The sequence below is a fragment of the Falco naumanni genome, chromosome 7 (assembly GCF_017639655.2).
Source record: "Falco naumanni isolate bFalNau1 chromosome 7, bFalNau1.pat, whole genome shotgun sequence".
NCBI classification, from domain to species: Eukaryota; Metazoa; Chordata; class Aves; order Falconiformes; family Falconidae; genus Falco; species Falco naumanni.
The window spans coordinates 50,275,951-50,298,774 of NC_054060.1; the positions used below are offsets into that span (position 1 = coordinate 50,275,951).

Below are 22,824 nucleotides of genomic sequence, written 5' to 3' on the forward strand. Positions count from 1 at the left end.
AACCATAGATGGAGTAGAGACAGTTGATGCAGGAACCCAGACCAAAGCTGCTCCAAAGCCCCAGAACACCTATAGTGTCAGCTTCTCAACACCGCTGTGCTAATCCACACTGTTGCACCAGCCTGCTTGCTAATGTAGATGTAACTGCAGCTAAATGGTTGTGCCACCAAACTACGATTAAGTCAGAGCAGCCTTTTGAAAGCAAATTCAACTAGCATGAGACAGATCCTGAAAGTTACCAGCTTTTCAAAACTTACAGCTAGATTTCAAAGAGGCTGAATATTGCCTAAGAAGTTAATTAGCATTCAGCTTTTATTTACAGATTGTCTAAGATGTACACAGCAAGATCTGCTGAACTTGCTGAAGGAGGTTCAGAATTCCATGGGTAAAGCGGATGCAACAGCAGCACATAGCGACTCAACAGCATGGTGACTGGTGTAAAAATTTTGAAGTCATGTATAGGCTGGCAGCTTTGTAGACCAGGTCTAAGGAGAATAATGTGTCAGTTGTAGGAGAAGTGGTAGAGATCCTGTCTGACAGCCATGAGTAAGCCAGGAACTCCTCGGCTACCCCCAAGTCTTGAAGAAAACACCACACTGGGAATGGCATCTTTGGAGGACGGGTGGGGAGAAGGGATGGTTCTGAGCAGATGGGCATCTTGGAGACTCCAAATTCTGGTGTAGCAATCCTGACCAACTGGAAAGGAAAGGACACCAGAATTCAACATTACACAAGAAGTACTTTACACATCTCCACAAGGTTATCATCACAAAAGCAGGTGGTGTACGGGCAAAAAACCCTGACTGTTTCTACACACACTAGAGGCAAAGTGCTTACCAATACTTTATGAAACAGAAATTCTACACTGAATACTGCAGAAGTGGGAAAAAAATGCACATTTCCTGTTATGCAAGAAAAGGTATGATAAATCAGTATTGAAGAGTTCTCTCCTCATTATCAAACTCCTAAGCCAAAAAAGGGGAGAAAAACTCACTGTAAGATTAACAAGAATTCTCATTATTCCGTCACTTATTGAGAAATGCAAGGGAGAGGAAGTTACTGTGTTTACAGTGACGGTGTGAAATTTGGCTATACTATGAAGACTTACAGGTTTTTCTTCATTTATTGTTACCTTTCCTGCCCCCAACCCCAAATACAATAATACTAAGAAAATAATTCTCAGACTGCAGCCAATTACTTTCAGAATGAACCCGAGTGGTACAGACAAATTTACAAGGAGTTAGGCCTACATGCCAATGCTTCAGTCCATCACACTACCCATTTAAGCACCAAAAAAATATAGATGCAGTCTTTAGTGTCTAGATAAAGTTATCAGCAAGTTTCATGTTGTTTCCCTGAATTTCAAAATCAAGCATTTTCTGCTGTAATCTTGAGACACACTGTGGAATGGCTAATGGGACTTTTGCAGGACACAGCAGATAAAGCTGTTAAGTGCTACACAGGAGTGGTTACAGTAGGTGTCCATCCATAACATTATTCTGTTATTGTCACAGTATATTACAGTATGTCTAAGGCTAGATTTCTCCTGAATTTTAAAGGATTCACAGCTTCCAACAGCTGTGGCTAAGAAACACTCCTCAGGCATAAGAAAAATTGCTGCCATGCGTTCTACAAATAGAGGGGGAAAAAGATCAACCCACCTGCTGTAAGAAGTCCTTCTTCCTCATTTACGTGCAAAGGAAGAATAGCGTATTCATTGTGATGACCTTTGTACTGCTTCACACATTTTACTGTTCTCAGGTCCCACAGTTTTATCTGCAAGTTGAAGCAAGTGTTTGAAAGAGGATACATTAACTAAGCAGAGAGCACTTGATGGCTTATAAGTGGATCTGGAAGAGGACCTGTATATGAAACTACTACCCAGTTCCATACTATGCCACAAAAACAGGCATCTGCCCTCAGGCTTGAGATAACACCCGTTAATGCCCACATTCTGTTCCCCCAAAGGAACAGAATATCCCAAATGCAACAAGCCCATACCTTTCCAGCCATATCTGCTGCCATAAGATAATGTTCAGCCTCAAGAAGGCGAATAGATGTAACTGCTGAGTCATGGAAGAGACGAATTGCTTTCCAGCTCTGGCCCTTTTGGTTGCGTTGACGCACATCAATGCTGAAAACCTCGCCTGAACGGCAGCCATTGTACAGCACTGGGGTCTGGAAGAACCCAAGAGAAAGCAACATACTGTGTAACATCTGAAAGGATCTTACAAGTTATACAGACAGAATCTGTGTCAAGCTTCTGAGTGCTCTGTTGCAGTTATCAAATTATTTTATTAACACAAGCATTAAGAATCAGAATTATTACACACTGCAACATTTTTCAGTCAACTCATTAGATCCATTCAAGCCTCACCTATTTACTTTAGCTGTAAAAGTTCAGCTAGGTAAGTAGGAACTTAGTTTAACGTAATAGCAAAACAGGACTGGAATTCTCATATTCCAATTTCACCCCTCTTACTAAATCTTTGTGAACAAGTCCATTAGTATTTTATAACGGTTTTCTCCTTCTTGATGGAGACAATACACTGTGTATTAACAAAATGAGGTCATTTGCCAGAAACAAAACAATTTTACAACGCATTATTACCGTGCTCTCTGTATGCCTTCATTTCCTTTTTACCTCTGTACAATTAACAGAAATTATCCCTGTTGCCACAGAGTTTGAAATCAGTATATTTTTTTGTTGTTATTCAATTATATGCAAGCATCAGACCACATCAGTTCTGTTGTGCAACTGCTATCCAACAGCAATCACAACCTTATGTACAGCATGATAAGTCTCATCAAAAACAGAGCAAAAAGCCCACCAAAGAGGCAGCGCTCTGAGCAAAAAAAATGAAGGGTGTTTGGTTCTTCTTACCTGTCTGGCAAACTGTTGTGCCAATACATCACTACTGGTTCCAAATGTCTGTCGATGCCCTGTTACCACATTGGTCACAAGAACTCGTCGCGTCAGGCCTAAGGAAGACAGATTATGTTCATTTAGCTGTAATTTGGGTAGCAGCTTTAAGAGTAATGCAAGAAGTCTTTCCCGCTGAGATAAAGGGGTTGCTAGCCTTGCAGATCACCTGTGCTGAAGCAGTTGTCTGCTTGGGGATTCAGGCACCAAGCACAGGACCAGGCAGTAGATATCTTGAAGCTGCATAGCATTCCAGGTCGATCTCCTAGGAGAGAGGAGCAACACATGAAGTGTCCATAAAACGTTAGGACAGGTTGATAACTCAGAAAGCAAATCTAGATTTCCGTATTTCTTTCAACATTTCAATCTGAAGCAGAGAAAACATTACCCAGTTAACGTCCCTGTGCTACTCAAGAGACAGGAAACAATGACTGTAGGCTGGAGACTATATAGTCCTTTATATACATGTAAGAAGACAACTATATAGCTGAAGTCTATATAGATAGATGATTGTGAAAGACTGTGAAATTTATTCAGTAGTCAGAGGGCTGACCACGGCAGGAAACAGAAAAATAACACTTGCCTTACAGCACTGAGCAAGCCATTTCTTAAAGATGAGTGGGCTAGAAACACAAAACATTTACTTTATAAGCTATAGATTAGTTAAAGCCTAACCTGGAAGTTCTTGGCCTGACTATTTAAAAAAAGAACAAACCACCTCTGAATAAGTAACAATACCCTGGGATTTGACCCTTCCCCCTGTAGCTCCTGCACAAAGTCTACTAATCGACATAAACATTTAAGTCCTCAGTTTTCATTTCCTTCATCACACATCCAACCATGATCATACCATGTCAGCCAGCACAGGCAACATGTTTAAACATGGGTTTAGACAGGTTAAGATCCCTTTCCTCTTCTTAGCAAGGTTCCCTCAAATGAACAATTTAAGAGAGTAAAATAAGTCAAGAAACTTGGAAATACCTAAACCAGTCAATAGGAAACACTAGACGAGGACTTTGGTGGAACTCAGGGCATCTGATTATAGTGAAGGGCTTAGAACATTTTACAGAGCCACTGGGCATGCTCTATGCATCTTTTTTTTTTTTTTTTTTTTTTATGGCTGCATAAACAGCATGCCATTACAAATTTTAAATCTGTTAATAACTCCTATCTATAACACTTTGCCTCTGTACAAACTTAACTGATCACGTATGAATGAAAACTGGGTTAGAGGACTGTACTGTGTGACCTGAAAAAGTATGGTTCTGACATCTATCAAAAAGGTCCAATTAATAAAGTCCTGTCCCCCAAGAACACTGAAAAAACACGTATGGAAAGATACAGCTACAGCCACCGGACTTAAGACAGGATTCTCCAAATCAATCATGCTTACACACAACTAAGCATGAACTTGTACAAGGAGCTATGGGCTGAGACACTTACCAGCTTTCCACCTGTAATTAATCACTGAGCATACCCAAGTAGCTACTATGAGAAGAGATTCTGCAAGGATTCTAGATAGTCTGTAAGGAAATTTGAGTACTTTTTGTGTGCAGCTTCTGAGTATTTAGTTACAGGCCAAGCTACTAATGAAAAATCTCATATGTTTACTTTACAAGTGAGGTGTCCTCCTGCCAAAGTCAAGTACTACATCATCAGCAGCTAAAAATAAACTAGTCCTTTGAATATGACTTGTAAATTAATTCTTAAGTAAGTTCTTTCATCCGTTCACTTCTTAAACTGTTGCAAACTTCCTAAATTTTCCAAGAATACAGGTCTCACAGGCTACTGAAGAAAAGTGCAGAAATACTCTTTCCTTTGTGCTCTTTTCATAGCATAACTGCTAACAAAAACTGGAGGGAAGAGACCCAACATGAACACCCTACCTGGGTTAGTGCTGCTGAACAACGATGCTGGAAGCAGACTGGCACAGCCTGGTGTTTCTGCAATTCCCATGAGACACAGCTTACTGGAGCGAGTTAAGGAAAACAAAGATTTCTGCCTAGAATGGAACAGGCTGCCTAACATTTATAGCTGGAAAAAGCAAGATGCTCTGACACTGCCACAGCTCACAAAACTTTCCCTTTAAGGCCTTTGATGTGTCTTACAGTTTATGATTAAGTCTTGACTTTTCATTTCTTTCACGGGAAAGAACTAGAAAGAACTCATTTTCCTGCTTGTATATATTCACTACCAGAAAGACAAGAGAAGAAGAACACTAAGGCGTCTTTCTAGTGATAGGAAAAAAAATATGCATGGCTTACATGGATCATTATTCTTATATTTCATGCCGATGACACTGCATTAATACAGAGCTGGTGTTCATGGAATTAAGTTGGAAAAAAGGCAGCAGACATTGGGGAGGGAAGGAAGACTCATTTTAGATTACATTGAAATACTTTCTAAAGGTTATACCAGGTATAAATAGGATTTGAAAGTTGCATTTCAAGTTTAGTGGGGTAGATCTGTGACATGACTAGAAGAAAGCGCAAAATAACCAAACCAACAGTTCCCAACTCCTACCAGCTGTGAGCAAGCCTGATGAGCTCCTGCCACCCTCTGGATCAGTCCTGAATTGCTTGGCTTTTCCCATGAGCCATTATGAACATTTCTATATAATTTCCTTTCTTCTGGCACTTTAATAGCACATCTGTTGCCTGCCGTCTGCCAGATTAAAATCCCCTTTTCTTCCTCTTTTCTGGGCTTGCACTGTCCATTACTGCTTCCTTTACTATACCATCGTCATCTTCTTCTGAGACAGATCTGCAGAAAATGCTCTGAAAGCTGCAGCACGTGACACCAATGAATTGCTCCCATTCCCCTCTTGCCCCAACCAATATGAGGATGGTTTACAACACAAACCAACCAACCCACTTAGAAAGAGGTCCACTTCAAAGAGGACAGTAGTTGCCTTAATCCTCTCTCTTGCTCTTGTGACCCAGCCAATTTCTAAACATCAGATCATTTTGGATATGGCGTTTACACTAATAATGAACTCCAGGGCAGGAAACACAGTCTTTCACCTGCTATTATACTGGAACAATTCTACATATATCTGTAACCATACATCTGTCTCACTAGTTCCAACATCTTTCAATTATTATAACTTTCTCTGTTTTCCAGAAAACTTAATTTATGGGGCAACTACATGAGAGGTCTTTCTGCAAGTTAGTTGTTCTGTGTAGCATAATGCAGACTTGTGAAAGCTGACCGAAATTTTGCCTTTTTTAAAAGGATATAAAACATGAGAATCTGGATGAGTCAATGATGCCCAGCACACAGAATTCACCTTCAGACACAAGAAGACATACTAAGGATCATCCTTAAAAGAATCTGAGCATGAAGATTATGAAAACCTGTTTTACATATGCTTCATGTTCAAGGATAAATATCATTTTGGGAAAACATGTTTAAGAAGCATGCAAATCTTAGTTTCTGGCCCTTAACATCAGTTTTGTCAGCTATGCCCAACTACAGCTCTGAAGTAAGCACTATTGTTGGAAGCTGGTACTTCTGCATAGCTTTCTGTTCCAATTGTAGCATAATGTTCCTGAGAACTAACACTGGTACTGAGGTCTTTCAGACACAAGTTTACTGTTATTCTGCATTTATCCAAGCTTTACATTGCTAGATTCTTCCATTCTCTCCTCCTACCCCCTTCCTCAGCCCTCCTGCATTTCCACCCGTGCCTCCCAAGAACAGCGTTCTGAATGAGGAACAACCACCAAAGGAAGCAGGTACAGAACACAGTACTTTGCGGTTCGTGAAGTAGAGGTTGTCATACATCTCCACAGTGAGAGACTCCTTCCCCAAACCACGGAGGTTGATGATGCCATATTTACATCCTCCATGCTCTACATCATTCACAGTGAATATCCGTTCACAAGCAACATCCGCCTGTAAAATAAGAGCTTACTGGTCACACACACTGGAAACTTAAAGGAAAACACAGCTTGAGGGAGTTTCATTTTAGACCTAATGCAGCAACACATTAATTCTGATCCCTTTAATGCCATCCACTTTCCATTCACCTCTAAAAAAAGTGGCAAACTACTTTTTATATGCCTGAACAGAAAAAAACATGAGTAAGAAAAGGTTTTAGTCCTTGAGTAACAATAAATACTCTTTTCCAAGTGTATCAGTCCAGACACTTATTCTGGCTGATTAGTAAGCGCCAAATGGTATTAGTAGAGGTCTCAAAACAAAAATTTAAACCTTACCAGAAGTGAACATGGAATTCCCCTGCTGTTGGATCACAGTAAAAAGGCTGCTGCTACATTTCAACTGTTCTTTTATGACACTGAGTTTCTGGCCTCAGCTACCTATGGTGCTCTTTTTACAAGGACAGGAGCTGGTCCTGGAGAGCTTCCAACATAAGACTATGAAAGATATTTGCTCCAGAGACCTCTCCTCCACATGCATCATCAAAACCAGTAGAAACTGCCTTCAGATCATGAGATGTTTACTGGTATTTACACAGATTCTCTGGGCCACAGACTTTGCCACCCCCAGAATTCCTCTCTTCCATCTTCTTTTAATCCTCTCCACTTCTCCTCCCAGCCCCGCACTGATTTTCCACTCAACTCCCATTTATTTCCAAGAGAACATGTTGATCAGCTTAGGAAAAAAAAACAACCCCAAAAAATCACTTTCACATCAAGCCTTTTCATCATTTTCCTTTCTAGGAAAGGAACAGCCTTTTCCTACCTTCTCGAAGTTACCAAGCACAGATTTTTGAGAACTGACACATCAGAAATAATGCATATTTGAAAGCAAAATGTGACCTATAAGGTTTGATTACAAAATCCTGAATTTTCACAGAAGGTAGGCTCTCTTTATCCAAAGACTTAACAGTTCTCATAACATACCACAATTATTTTAAAATTGTTGGTTCCAGCAACTGAGGAGTCTGGACTGTGAATTTCTATCTTCCTCCTCTGCATACAGTTCACTTTTAGTTCATGGACCAGCCTGTAAAAGCAGGTGGGGTAGCAGCGGGAAAGAGAAGAATTCAGGTAAGCCTAGGTTTAATGCCAATGAAAAGAATTCTGGATAGGACATCCAGAACTGCTTCTCAATCTCAGAAGATAAAATGCCTGAACAACTAGCATGCTGCAATTTAACTTATATAACCCACGAACATGTGCATCTTCCACATTAATGGAATTTCATCCCATTATTTTGAACCCCAGCACATCTTCGTTAGCAGAAACAACAACATAGCATGTCACTAACTTGCCTTCTGCGCTGTTACTGAATCTGAGCTTAGCTATTCTAATAGGTGGCAGGGGGAACAGTCACATCAGTTGCAGAGTGTTCATCCAAAGAAAAGGTGCACTGTATTCATAAAAACAGCATATATCAGAAAAAAAAACCCTCAAAAAACAATTTTTAACATTTTAAACTCCATTTATCTGAAACTGGGAAACCTCTTTCATTTGATTTCTCATTACTTTAGTAATCTGATTATAAAAAAACACAACTATTTTTTTATTTTAAGTAATATGTTCCTCTTCAGCCTAAGCAGAACAGTAAGAAAAGCAAAAACCCAGCAGGAACAGTTGCACTAACAACAGAATTTGGTATTGCAAACAGAAGACAAATCAAATCCTTGTACCTGCAATAACTTGTGGAGCTGAGCAAACCCAGCTGCCTTTTCTGTAACAGCACAGATGAGTTCAGTCCAGCCCTTGTTGTTTTCTGGAAGAGAACAACATGGCAGCATATTCAGTTATTTGCTTGTTTATGATTCAAACATGTGGGTCTTAGACATTTGGGACATTTAGGTAACTTCTTCCTCTAGCCTATACACACTAAAATTTCAGATGTCTGTAAAACACATTCCAGCACCATGTATTTGGTGTACTGCAGTAAGCAGAGAAGAATATATTCTTGTGAGATCTGGTGTGTTTCTATAAATACAAAAACTGGTAAAAACCCCCTCCAAAACCAACAGCCATTGTTTTCTTTTGACATAATCAGCAGTACCACATTAAGGCGTGAAGTCACCTTCTGGTTTCACTATAATACCTTAAATTCTTACTATACAGCAAAATTTTCTACCACAACAGGAATGCTATTAACTATGCAGTCTTACTGCTGCACTAAGCTACTTTTTCATTTATAATTTTTTAAAGTTTCCAGCAAACACTTTCTGTGGAGACCAAAGGATAAGAGTACTTTGCAGAGTTACAGAGTAAAAAACCTTTTGGTAATGCTCAGACGAAGTAACCATTTAAGAGTCAAAATGTTCTTGTCTGGGAGCCTAATTCAGATGTCTGATTCAATAGCCAGATTTTGAGGAGAGATGTATATCCACAGTTCTCATTAACAGCAATGTGGCCAGCAGCTTTTTGGTTTCTATGAAACCTAAACTGCTAATGGAAACAGATAGAACAGCCAAAAAAACCCCCAAAAGCCAAATCTGAACCAACAGCAGCACTTTCACAGTGAAGACTGAAAAGCTGGGTAGCTGCTTGAAGTGAGAACTTCATTACTTAAGGAGAAAAATCCTGCTTGCTTCTTCGAAATGACAGCATATTTAAGCTGAGCTTATTTAAGCTGATTTATAAAGTTGTAAGACATGGCTTTCAGATAATTGAAGAGCATCCTTGTAGGGTATGCTACCCATATTAGCGATATGCAGCATCACATTAACTCTGCTGTAACAGTTCATGATGAAAGGTATATAGGCTTTCCAGGCATAAATATAAGACCTGCCTTGATTTTACCTGTCTAAAAAAATTCTTCGTGAGAAAGCCACAAGCTGTTTCCACAAAGGATCATTAGTATTGTTTCTTAAGGGTCCAGGAATATGATCAATACACTTACTAAACATGTGGAAAACTTCAAATCAAGACCCCACTTTGCCAATTCAAGGCAGGGATTTGAAACCTGGTGTCCAATGTCCTGACTCAAGTGTAACTGCTGGACAATCTGCAATTCTGAGCACAGTTCCTGCCTCTTTACTGATTTTTTTGTTTGTAACTACTTGCTTTCATTCCTGTGTGGAACAGCCAAACAAAAGGCTTCAAGGCTATAAATTCTCAGCAAGAAGAAATTTTCATTTTATCAGACAGCTTAGGGAACTGTACCAATGTCAGAACTGAAAGGCTTTAGCTTATAATCTGTCTGGGCCAGCACACAATAAAGCCTAATTGCAATCTTTTTCAGAACGTACCTTCTTTTGTTTTTCTTCCTCTTCCAAGAGTCTCAGTCTTTTGCATTCCATTGTCTTGTACTGAATGCTCTCCTTGGTGAGTGGGTTGTAGTTATTATGTCCGGGCAGTAGGCGAAAGTAGCGGTTCTTTTCTGAGTCATAGTAAAATCCCGGCAGTTCTTAGGGGGGAAAAATGGCAAAACCCAGGCAAATTCAGATGGATAACTATGTTTGTTTATTGCTATTTGACATCCCACATCTTCATGGGAACATCAGTCACAAGGTTCAAAGCTCTTGCTCCCAACAGGTCCCAAGCATGATAAAGAGACTAGGAATAGATGACAACCACTTAAAGGAAAAAAAAATGCAGTTTTCAAATGCACTACTGTTAACACAGGTACAGAAGGGACATCACCACTGACCAAGATGAAATTCAGCCAGATCAGAGAAGCAGAAAGGAAAGGTTTTGCTACAGAACTAAAATAACTTTTCTTCATAAACGAATCAAGAAAGGACACTCTTGGTTAAAAGACTAGGTAGGGCAGTCCCAAACAAACAAAACTGATTATGAGGTATCACTCAAACCAAAATAAAGTGATTCACTTCCCAGAACAAACCACTTTTTCAGCACATAGGAGCAATTAAGATGCAATAAAGAGTACATCTGGATAACACACAGAGGCTCCATCCAAAGATAAATTGGAGTGAGAGAAACTTTTAATTTTAGTGCTTTACTGCCCAGGTAAATTCACAGAGGCAGACAGGTAAAATACTTTGACAGATTCGTAATGGTACATTGTGTCAAGAAAAAGGATTTTATTCACAAGAGGTGAGTGTTAATATTTCATTAGGAGTTTATTTAAACCTTTATCTGCTACCAGAAATTGCATTTGAAGTAACCTCTTTTTGCTGCTGCTTATAATTCAGGTCCTTGTCAGCATCTTTTAGGTTTCAGCTTAGCAACACCTTAGCAAAGGTGACCAAATTTTATTCAGGTCAAGAAAAATACAAAGTCAGTGAATGAATCAGTAATGTTCATAAAAGCACACTGCATTTTGTATACAGAATCTAATTACACAGTAATAAATGTTTTGCAGGATAAATCTGCTAACATGCTCACAATCTCTTAAGCACAAAAAGGTGACATAGAAAAAAGGCCTCTCTAAACTCTGGCTTTGTCTGTTGCTAAGAGGTTCAAGTGGTGTTTCAGGACTCTCCTGTTGTGGAGAAATGTACATTCCCACGGGCTTCACCTTTGCTAGGGTTTTTTAATGAGTCAGGAAACCAGAATGCAAACGGGACATCTTCCTCAACAGCACTGCTATTGTATCAATTCTGGTTTCACCAGTTCACTCCCTGACAATTAAAAAACATTTAGCCATAGTGCATTTCTTACAGACTATAAAATACACTGAAGGCATAGAGAGAGATGATTTTTCCCCCTCAGCCCAAAATGGTGGATCATTATGTCTATTCAACCGAATAACTGGATGCAATTTTTATATGCTCTTCTTTTTTTCTTATTTTCTTTCCTAACTTAATGTTTCTATTGAAAGATGTGTTTTATAACATCTTCAGCATGAGAAAGACCCCAAAGTTCATTTTCTTCCCAAAGCAGCATTTCTGAAAAGGGAAACAGAATTCTATTTTTTCAGTTTATATCAGCTTGGCTAAGCGCACAAGTTTTCAAACATGAGAAGCACTTGTGGGCCTGCAAGTGCATTTGGCCCTGTTCTCTAGATCTTCACTTACTACATCTTTTTATATCGCCTGATGCTACTTTTCTCTACAAACTTTACTGCTTATATTCTTCCTGTAAAACCATACTATTAACACAGCTACTATTGCTTTTTTCATACAATCAGAATATAGATACTGATTTTTGACCCATGAACATGGTCTCTTACCTTGCACTACAGAGTTCTGCGTTAAAGATCCACTGCTGCTGGGGCCTGCATTCACTGCAGTCTGAGGTTCCTCCTGTTCCAGCCTAAAAAACAGCGCTGCCTTCAAAGACAGGCTCACAATTGTCCTGCACATCTTTCCCGCAAAGAATCTAGAAAGCAGCTTGTTATTGACATTAATGGAGGACAATTTTGCAGGGCTGTGATATCACCATATGCTAAGCTATGAAAATGAAACAGTAACATTCAGCTTAAAACCCTCTCAAGAACATTAGATACACTAACATCTTAAAAGCCTTAATTACTTGCTAAAACATTAGAGATGGCTGCTGATTCTACAAGTACCTTTAACTCTTTTCAGTGAAAGACTAATTCTGGGCATTTTACCATATTCCCTTATTAAAAGAAAAGCACACCCTTGAAAATGTGTAAATCTTCACAGCATTAAAGTGAGATACAGTGTGGGTGAAACACTGATGTCAAGCCAAAAATATTTTGCCATTCCCTTCATGACAAGAATTTCATTAAGGTTCAGAAACATGTAAAGTAAACAAAAGTATAATATAAACTCTAAGAAAGAAAAGTCTCTGCTTTTGTAATAAACATCACAGTTGACAGGGTAACTGCAGCTTTCTTCTTTTTCAAGTAATTTGAACAGGCACATTCAGTACTGATGAGCAAAATTCCACTGGGATGTTTTCTGAATCATCCATACAATTCTCACTTTTTAAGACAGGTCTTATTACATGTCATCTTAAAAGCATTAGGCCAAGATATTTTGCAAGAGTCGTAATTTACTGAAAACAAAAAGACAAAAAAAATTCTAGTTCTAATACCAGCTGTATTGCTGCTTGATTATACAACTATGAAAAGTTAAAGAACTGATCTACAAGGGGCAAAACACCAAACCCAAGCACTTCCATTTAAAGCTTTTTAATAAAATACTTTTAATTCTATATTCACTAAATTAGGGCCCATTTGCATTTCTAACTTTTCTTACACAAATACAACTAACGGGGCAGCTCATACGTATGTGTCTCTTTCTCAAAAAATATATTTAGAGCACTAAAGCAAAGGGTTGGCCTCTTTTATTCCTGCAAGAGGCACCAAGGAAGGAACACGGGAAAGAAAGAGAGCCATAAAAATAGCTCAAACACAGGCAAGTGTAGTTCTAAAGTTTATATACAGTTGTGAACGTATGACACATTTCCAGAAACCAATGTCACTCCATTCCCACTGGGGATGACAGATAGACCGCAAGTACCGTCGACTAGATTTTTAGATGGCAACCTTCCCAGTTCCAGATAGCCACCATTCTGAAAATTTAATTAGGCATCACATCTAACGGGTTAACCCATGCTAAGTGCAAGCTGTGTATACTTGCCTTTCAGTACGGTTATTGCGGTCGGGTCTTCTGTACCCATGGGGATGGTAGCTGTTCTTGTGACTGCTCCAGCCACGCTTTTTTTTGCCTCTCCAGTAATTTCTCTTCATGTCTACCTATAAAGCAAACATACACACGTACTTCAACACTACTGGCCTGGAACGGTCCAACATATAAGACAGTCTCTTAACACAGCCGCTTTTCAACCAGTTTCAAGTAGCTTCACAGTGGCCTAGAGATCAAAACCAAGGAGGCACACTGAAAAAAAATAAAGAGAAACACTTTCAAGTCCAAAGGGCATCAGATCTTTAGGAACAGAACGGCAGCACAGCCCCCCGCCCGTCTGATGGGGGCTGCGTTAGGCGCGGCGCGGCACCCCGCCTGCAGCGCTGACGAGCGCCCCCCGCCAAGCTCTGCCGTGGGCGCTGCCTGCCGGGGGGACAAACCGAACGAGCAATGGCAGCGTGGCCGCCTCCGGCCGGGGCCGTCCTGCCCGCCCGCCCCAGGCCCCGGCCCCGGTCCCGGCCCCGCGCTGCTCCCGCGGGGACGCGGCGGCACAGGCCGGCGGCAGCCCGCCGGAGGGAGCCTTCCCGCGCTACGGCGGCCAGGCCGGCCCGACGGGCCCGCAGCCCCGACCACCGTTCTGTCAGCCGGCGAGACCCGCACGTACTACGGGCGCTTCCTCGCGCCTGTCGACCTCCCTGCTGGGCCGAGACCGGCTCCCCAGCTCGCCCGCCGCGCTGAAGGCAGAAACACCTCAGGCAGAGGAGCACCCCGGCGCCCTTCCCTCACCGACTCCGTCCTCGGCGCCGGAGCCCGCCGCTTCCGCCCTGCCACCGAGGCCCCGCCCACGCTCCGCCGAGCGCGTCTGACTGGCCCGCGCCCGCCGCCTGACGGACAGCTCACCTGCCAAACCGCAGGCGGCCAAGCCGGCGCGCGCTCCCCGCGGAAGGGCGGGGCCGGGCCCCGGGCGGTGCGGAGGCGGTGGCTGCCTGAGGCACTGCGGGCCGGCCGGGCGGGCGGCGGCGGCCGCGGGATAGAGCGGGCGGGCCCTGCAAATAAAACCTGAGTAGGGGTGCGCGGGGGTGTAGGAATGGAGTTTTTGGCAAAAGAGGCGTCGTTTAGCATGGTAGGCAGGCAGCGCGGGCCACAGGAGGGGCAGCCTTGGGGTGGCTGAGGGGCGGGAGCGCCTGAGGGGAGCTGCCGGTCAGCGCCCAGGGGCGCGTTCCTGTGTGCGGGGCAGCGCCGGGCTCCGCGGGCGGGGCGGGGCGCTGAGGTGAGGGGCGAGGTCAGGCCGCCAGCTGCGGGCCGTGTGTGCGGCCGAGGGGCTGCCGGGGCGGGACTCCCCGTCCGTGCGGGCAGGGGGGCGCGGCGGCGGCGGGGAGAGAGCGGGGAGGGTCCATAGTTGAACTCTGTGAGGAGAAACGCTTCTTTGCTCCATGACTTGGGCCTGAAGGCAGTGGGTTTGCAGGGCATGGTGCGGAAGGAGGCAGAGATGTGTGCCACGGAAAGGGTACTGCTGCTGCTTTCTCTGGGTTGCTACTTGATTAAATACCATCCTTTGGCTACGGGGAGCTAGAAGCTGTTGCAACCTCTCTAAATCTCTGAAGAGTTTAGAAAAGAGAGTGGTGGCTCTAAAGTGACCCTCCCACCTGAGGCCTCTTGATGCTTAAATATTTTTTGAGCCTTCTGCTGCTGGGCAACAAACAATTAGATAGGTGACACTGAGGCATTGGTACTAGGTAGCTTTGGGAAGCATGCAGCAAACAGACAAGGTGGGAGAAAAAACCTTGAGGCTGCAGCAATCGGTAGCAAATCGGATGGTCAGCAAAAGCTGAAAGAGTGACAAAAGGATGTAGTGGTAACTGCTGTCTCTTTGCAGTTGCTGTGAGAAACTCCTCAATCTTTTACTAAAGGTGTCCTAAAGCTGATTTTGTACAGTGGCCTTCCTCCTCCCCTTCCTGCTTATACAGGATTTAGGAGTTAAAAAAAAAAAATTAAACCAGTATGGTAAACATATTTATTCATCTAATGGATGATTAAGGTTACAGCAAAACATGAGCTATAGCTTACAAATAAAAAAAAATGGAAAACCAGGGTTTTAGTCATTCTTCCAAAAAACTGAGGGTTTGTTTTGTCACTTCAATAATTTTAAGTAAGAAAATGCTAGTACTGGGAAAATAGGCAATGCATTTTTACTTGTTCCTTTCAATGTTTAGACCTTGTACAAGCTTGCTGTGGGTACTTGGCAGGAGAGTAAGTTTTGGAAGATAGTATTTTGTTCTGTCTCTCACTTGATGTGTGTTTTAAGTTCAAAATGCATAGAGCTAAAAACAGCTCAGGAAAGCATGCCTTTAAGGATAGGAGCAGCTGGAGAATTCACCCGTAGCTTGTATAGTTTGTGAGCTCTATTTCTTTGTCTTTGCAAGGCAGACCACCAGCGTGGTCTAATTCCAAAGCATTTTTGTTGTTTAGGCCTGTTTCTAATAGTGGTTTAGTGATACTGATCTTTAGCTTCCACAAGACAACTTTGAATTTTAATACAGTAACAGGAGGAGGGTAAAAGTGCCTATAGAAAGCTGCATCAGCAACCCTTTCTGTGAACCATTGTTAATACTGTCACTGGTGTAAACTGGATTCAAAATCACGGTTTATATGATATTGGTACTTGATGATCTGTATGTAAATTTGATGTTGATACACCTATGGATGACAGAAATCTAGGGAATGTTTTTTTATCATGCTGTTTGCTGGCTTGTGGGTAGTAATTCAGGAATATGTAGTGTTATACTCTGCTTCTTTTGTTGGCTTTGTTTCATCTTTTTAATTTCTGATGCCAGGGAGCGATGTTTCAGGTTCTGTCACCAATATACTGCTTGTAAGCTGTGGATTTGACTCCACTGAAATAGAATTACCACTGGGGAAGAAGTATGTTAAATGATTTATTTTCTCACTTGTGTATACTTACTATGGAAATTCATGGACAAGATTAGACTGGAAGGTATTTCAGAGATCTCTGGGTTTCCATGTATGTATTTAAATAAAATATACAAATAAAATACACACACCACCCCTACATTGTTCCTTAGCAATTGTTTGTCTAACCTCTTAAAGCTTTTTGCTTTGGTTTATTCTGATTCTTATATCTCTCACTGAAAGATTTTTCTGATGTTACCTGAATGCTTATTGCTGCAATTTAAAACCATTACTGCTATTTCTTCTGCCTTGTGTGGGTATAGAAAACAACTTATGACCTTGCTCTCTGCAACCATATTCCATATTTGAAAATTGGTATTGTTGTCCCACTTGAGTCTTTTTCTTTTGGTTAGAGAGGCTAAAGAATGATGACGACAACTTTTAGCTCTGATCATTCTTGCTTCCTTTTTGGACTCTTGCCATGGGGAACACTTCTTTCCTTGAAGTGTATTCCAAAACCCTGAATATATGACTACTCCATTGAGGCCTTTCTAGTGTTGGATATGTTTTACAGGCTGTACTGGCATTTGAGAATTATGTTTTACAGCTACACAACAGTGTTAACTTTCATGAAGCTTATGATCAAAATGGATGGGGGAGTTTCAGTTTGAGAACTGCTGAGTGGTCAGTTTTCAGTCTGGGTTTGTGGAACTGGCTGTGCTTGGGCTGGCTGCAATTGAATGCTGTTCTTCTTAGGGCACTTCTTGGACATGTCAAGGCCATCCTGTCCCGCAGAATGCACTCTGCCGTCAAGTTGTGTCCTCCATTTGCTCTGGCTGTTTTTCTATCTATTTGACTTGAGGGAGCGGGTTTATGGCTGTGCAGTCCACTAAATACATATGTTCAGGCTATATTTAATTTATTTATTAGTTACATTTAAAAGATAATTTTAAATTGCATTAAAAGAGTCTGTAAATGTTTTTAACTTTGTTAATAACATTAGAATTTATGGTTCAGTCAGAGGATTAAGATTATTGCAGTTTAGTGAGCTGCCTTTCAGCTGAGCTGCAGTACGTGAACCTGTATTCATTCATGGCAGTCACATCTGAAAACTAAAATTAGTTTGCTTAAACTCATCTGTAAGATGAGGCTTAAGCTATGTATTTTGTCTCATGCTTTTTTTGGGCTAAAACTGCATTCTGCCAGTTAAAGCTTAGTTTACATAAGGCAACTAATTACACCTCCCATTTACCAAAGCTTACTTGGGCCCATGAATTACCCTGGGTTTGTGCAGGGTGATCAAAAGCAAGATTTTTTCTAACAGTAAAATATATCCTTGTTCTGATGCTGCTGAAATCAGAGCAATTGCATTAAGAGCCTGTGTAACTTTGTATGCTTACTCTTCGCATTATGAGCCGCAGCAGTCCTGTAGTAATAATGTCAAAGCTTTTAGATGTTTTTGAATATGAAAGCTGCTCTTTGACTTCTTGATTCTCAGAATATTCTGCTGTCCCACAGGCTAGCTCTGCTGTTGATGCTGAAAATGACTTTTGGGTTCTGCGTCAGGTCATGGAGGAATGAACAAACTGCTGTAGCATTTAAGGTGATGAATTATCGCAGTTTATATAATGTTCAATAACTTGCTGTGTTTATTCGATGTGTGTGTAGTTTACTTTTTTTTTAGTTTTCTTCTTTGTGTTAAATCTCAAGCTCCCAAGGCAGACCTCATGGGTCCTGGAGTTGCAGCTCCGGTCCGGGTCGGCTGGGTGGTGTAAATACGGGAGCAGATCTGATGCACCCCAGGAGAGGGCAGTGGTGCACTTGCACAAAATCGCTGTTTCTTGGCTCTCTAGAGTATTTCTTTTGGCTCTGTTTTGTACGAAGTATCGAATTCCTATAAAAATAAATTTAAAAAGCAGAAGTACACCAACGAATCCCTTTGCAACACTACTTAAACTGTATTTATTTGTATTTATAGCTCTAAGGTCCAGGGGCACTGATGTTACATATTTTAACCACATTTCTCGCCAAGTAAGAAGGTGAAGATTCTTTCTCCTGATATATCAGCTTTGTCTCCCCTGTAGGTCACAGGTCATGAAAAAACGCTGAAAAGATGGCAAATGAAACTGGAATTTCACAGTTTATATCATTGCTTTAGCTAAGAGTTTTGTTGGCTTTTTTTAAAATCCAGTAGTTCTGGCTGTTAATATCATCAGGAGTACTTGTATGCTAATAAGTGACTTCTGGAAAGTTTGTGGTAGGTTCTGTATATATCAGCTTGTAGTATTTTATATATATGAGTATATGTTTCTTTAAGTTAATCCATTGATATAAAGTCAAATTGTGCTCTGAGACTACATCTGCAGTCTTTTCCTTTCAGGTGTCCTTTGCAGTGAGAAATATTCTGGTCAAACCTTTCTTTCTCTTCAATGCTGCAGTTCTTAATGGAAGTGTTCAGATATAATTTACTGAATATTCTTCTGATTAGTTTTGGTTTTCTGTGGCATCAAAAGGAATAAAAAGTCTCAACAACTTGTATGTAAAATTTACCAGAATTAAGTCCCATCTTAAAATTATTTAGGTGCTTGGGAAGGTTTTGCTGAAACACAGTAATGAAGATATTTAGGTTATACTTGTGCTGGCATTGGTGGAGGGACTTTATGGCTTCTGATTATAATCAGAAGATTGACTGCAGAATATGCAGGCTTAAGCGGGTGCCAAAAATATGTAGTTTGTGTATTGCTAGAAAGGAAGCTGTGGTGTTATGGCTCTTATTAAATAGGCTGCCACATTACAGGAGATGGGTCTCAGAGATGGGTTTTTACTGGAGACTTCTGCTTGTCATTTTCTGTGCTCTCCCGTGGGAGGCACAGATGACTAGGCTGTGTTTGCTACCTCAGTGACTGCATGTCACTTCCTGGTGACTGCACTAGCCCAGTGCAGAACTGTGTTGCTGCTGTCGCTTGGAGCTGAGTGAAGGAAACAAAACAAGCAAATAAATTCCCCCAAACGCAACAACAACAAACCAAAAAACCCGAACCTGAATCCTATTAGATGTTAAGGGAATAGTTGCATGGATCCCTGATCCCTGTAGCAGCAACCTAGTGAGTGCAGAATGGCCAGTGTGGTGGCTGTTGTTGATTTGTTAGAGAAATGCAATTGTTTGTCACATGTGAGTGTTTCCTGCTGTAGCTTCTACGGGTATTAGAACCCAAGAATCCAAGGTACACTACTACTAGGCTGCTACACTTGTGTATAAAATCTGTTATCGCAGGACAGGCCTGGTCTTAAATACACAGAAAAGATGTACCTGTACTTGTTAATATCAACAGCTTGGCTCTGTTGTGTACAGTCAAAGTCAAATGACTGAAATTATTTGTCTACTGAGTTGCTTTATAGAGTGAGAAAACAGACTAAAGTTGGGAATTCAGAAGGTAAGGTGCTCTACTGTGATAGTAACTCACTTCCATTGTGCATATGTGGATTTATATTTGAAATCTCGCTCCCTAGGTTGACAAGCTGAAATCCAGACTCTGGTGCTGAATGTTATGCAGATTACTGTGCATTTTATACTATATATGTTATACTGTGTATATCTTAAAGTAGCTCCTGTTGACTCTGATTCTGAAGGGATGTTAAAAATCCTTCAGTTTTTGCTGTAAAAAGAAGGGTTTACTTTGCCATTTTGGTTCAGACTTGCTACTCCCATGACATAGCACAGGCTTCTGTGCACCAGCTAGTTTCTGTAAGTCTCTGTTCCAGAAATGGCTGTGCTTTAACACTACATTTGTCTTCAAAAACAGCATGCTGTCCTTCAAATTGCAAAGTGCTAGATACCTGTGACATCCTTTTGAACGTTTTTGATGATTTAGCTGAATATTGTAAATATTGTTTGTGTGTGGTATGAACAGTTACCTAACACTTTGAAATGTCTCTTGTTGTTTTTTGACTTTCCTCATTACTTGTGGGGCCAATCTAAGGTTTATTAAAAAAAAGAGTGGCAAATTCACCTCTTCTGCTGGTGGTGTAGCGATATGTAAGTTGTGTGTGTGTATACACATAGGTGAATGTATCTCAGTCTACAAAACAAAGATGTCATTACCACATATTTCTGTGTGTGGATGGAGAGAATGCTAATCTGAAGACATGAGATTTGCAAGTGATTTTTGGCCACAGAGGTTCCTCTGCTCTGCCATGTTTCCTGTGGTGCTGTAGGTCTGACATCTGTCAGTCCAAAACAAAAAATATCCCCTTTGGTAAAAATTTTAGTGCTTCTGTAAAATCATTTTTTTTTGGTAAAAGATTGTGTGTGCAAATGGTAAAATGATCTGTCAAGCAGGTAAGGATGGTAACAAGGCTTTACACTGCCAGAGCACAGAACTGGAGCTGGACTTTATATTCCTTGCAGAGCCATTGTAAAGTAGAATTTCCTGGTGGTGTGGTCTTCTGAAGAAACCTGTGTTGAATAATGCTATCCTGCCTCTTCCTATGGGGAAAATTTAGGATCTTCATTGGAAGGTTAAGTTCATGGTATAAATAATACTGTCTTTAGATTAGTGGCAGGTGGTAGCTTGTTCATTTTTCCTCCAGACTCATTTGTTCAGTTTATGGGTCTGTAATACACAAAGTGCTTTGCAGTTATGAGATTGATTTCTAGCCTCGTGTTTAAAAATTGGCAGTGAAAAGAACTGGTCAGTGTCTCCAAGGAAGTATTTTCTTTTGGGGTCAAAATCTTTTGTGCTGCTTCATATTCTCCCTTGCCTGCTTCGGAGGTAAGGCTGTACTTTTATACAGAGAGATTAACTGGTTTGCTTTTACACATCAATAGCAGATGTCAAGGCTCTGGCAGTTGATTTCCCACTGGAAGAAAAATTGGTGACATAAACCATAGGAATCATTTTTTTAGTAGATTTTGTATTAAATACACAAACCTTTGAACAGATGTAAGGACCAATGATAATGCAGGAAAAAACCACCTTCTCCAGAAATGTCAATCTGGAAATCAGTGTTTTGCTTTCAGAAAGCAACACGTTATCTTTGAAGTTTATAGTAACTTAACTAAAGACAGTGTCACAGGGCTACTAACACCTCATTTCTCAAAGTCTATATCCTGGTCACATCCAAAGGAAAGTAATTGGTGAGACTTGTGTGCAGCAAGCATTATAATCATGTGAGTGTGGTTCTCAGAAATGTGCAGTGAATACAGTGCTGTCTTAGAGCGTGAGCTTCCTTGATGATCTTGTATGCCTCGTGTGCTGTAGATGTACCCTTTGTAAAAGTACCATCTGAATGATGCAAGAGTGACTTGCGTAGTCTCCCCCTGCCTCGTTGTCTTTGAAGATGTGTGGTGGAATTTCTTGTTTCAAGTGTGGTTTTTTGGTTGTTTTTTTTTTAAAGAAAAGGGAATGAAAGTTTTATGAGAAGAACTCTTCTTTCTGAATTCTGTCAGGGAGAACACAGCAGGAGGAGGAGGAAGAAGCTCAGCTCAGTGTATGCAGACTAAGTGGGAGGCTTCCTATTATTGAGGTGTGAAGTATCAAGAGTAAGTTTCTTTTCAGCTCTTCCAGGAGCACATCCTGAAGGAAGAAAGATGGGAGGAGGGAAGGTTACCATGGGAAAGCAGTCTCCATATATCAGTACATTCTGTAGAGGGTATGTGTGGATTCTTTGATTTGTTTGGTGGTGGGGGAAGGGAAGGGTTTGAGGGGAAGTTAAAAGATGCCGATCTACAGATACCTAGTCTTATAATGATACTGTGTATTGTCCACTGTGTTTTGGTTACTATTTATATGCTGTTTCATATTCTGGATACTTCCAGATGTATCATTGTGGCTTCAGTCCTAAATTTTATGCTTAGATACTGTGGTTTTGGTCATTCTAATTGCATGTGAATATTGGTATTGATGATTGGCCTTAGCATTGCCTTCGATCTGCTGGAATGCCTGTTTCGCATCTCATAGGTGGCTGCATAGGTACTCTGCTTCATGGAGCCCTTCTAGGGCCTGATTTTTCAGGCTGCTTCTCTTTTGGGCACTGGATAGAAGTCAGTGAGCTGTGGTCAGTTGCAATTACCAGTAAAGGCATCAGCCTGTAGACCTCAGTACACATGCCTAGTGCAGAAGTCTGCCCATGGGAGTAGCACTGCAGGATCTGTCCTGTATCTACAAACTAAAAGAATTTACTTTCTGCACAGTTTATGATCTGTCATTTCTGTGTACCTGTGGAAAAAAACTGAAATAAAAAGGTATTTTAGTTCAAGACATACAACACTTACATGGAAACAACGAACTGTTTCTGGAAAGAAATATTAGATAAATCACTAAAAATAAAATTGCAGATAGGGTAGTCTTATTCTTAGCAGTATTTTGTAAGGTCTTCAGAAGTCTAAAGACAACTGAAACTGCTTGTGTGCCTTGTGGAACTGAAGCAGTAATTGTTTCACATACAAGATGTAATATAGCAGTTTACAGTTCAAAAAAAAAACCCCAACAACAAACACCAAACCACAACAAAACCCCAACCAACAAAACTTTAGCTC

General features: G+C 41.0%; 1 protein-coding gene and 1 long non-coding RNA gene across 3 annotated transcripts; one reads left to right on the top strand and one right to left on the bottom strand.

Annotated features, from left to right (window-relative positions):
* Positions 1–294: 294 nt before the first annotated feature.
* DCAF4 (DDB1 and CUL4 associated factor 4) lies at positions 295–14,235 on the bottom strand. Of its 2 annotated transcripts, none has more exons than XM_040601284.1 (14): positions 14,163–14,235; positions 13,371–13,486; positions 11,990–12,072; positions 10,104–10,261; positions 8,541–8,623; positions 7,792–7,894; positions 6,677–6,820; positions 6,163–6,212; positions 4,810–4,889; positions 3,093–3,188; positions 2,885–2,982; positions 2,002–2,178; positions 1,662–1,776; positions 295–696 (listed from the first exon to the last, which is right to left on the bottom strand). In XM_040601284.1, exons 2-14 carry the CDS (start codon positions 13,478–13,480, stop codon positions 503–505), a joined length of 1,491 nt encoding a protein of 496 aa, XP_040457218.1. In that variant the 5' UTR covers positions 13,481–13,486; positions 14,163–14,235; the 3' UTR covers positions 295–502. The 2 variants fall into 2 exon arrangements, with proteins under 2 accessions (XP_040457218.1, XP_040457219.1); XM_040601285.1 differs by lacking the exon at positions 14,163–14,235 and adding an exon at positions 14,041–14,156.
* A 127-nt stretch (positions 14,236–14,362) lies between these two features.
* Positions 14,363–21,932, top strand: LOC121091592. Its single transcript, XR_005828974.1, has 3 exons — positions 14,363–14,499; positions 17,805–17,889; positions 21,845–21,932. It is a non-coding gene; the product is annotated as an uncharacterized LOC121091592 (long non-coding RNA).
* Positions 21,933–22,824: the final 892 nt, after the last annotated feature.

Excerpts from the sequence above, each read along its gene's own strand:
- DCAF4 (XM_040601284.1), bottom strand. The coding sequence starts at position 13,480 with ATGAAGAGAAATTACTGGAGAGGCAAAAAAAAGCGTGGCTGGAGCAGT. Across the intron at positions 6,821-7,791 it reads ACAATTTTAAAATAATTGTG|GCGGATGTTGCTTGTGAACG; the intron begins GTATGTTATGAG and ends CTTATTTTACAG. Across the intron at positions 3,189-4,809 it reads GTTCAGCAGCACTAACCCAG|GAGATCGACCTGGAATGCTA; the intron begins GTAGGGTGTTCA and ends CCTCTCTCCTAG.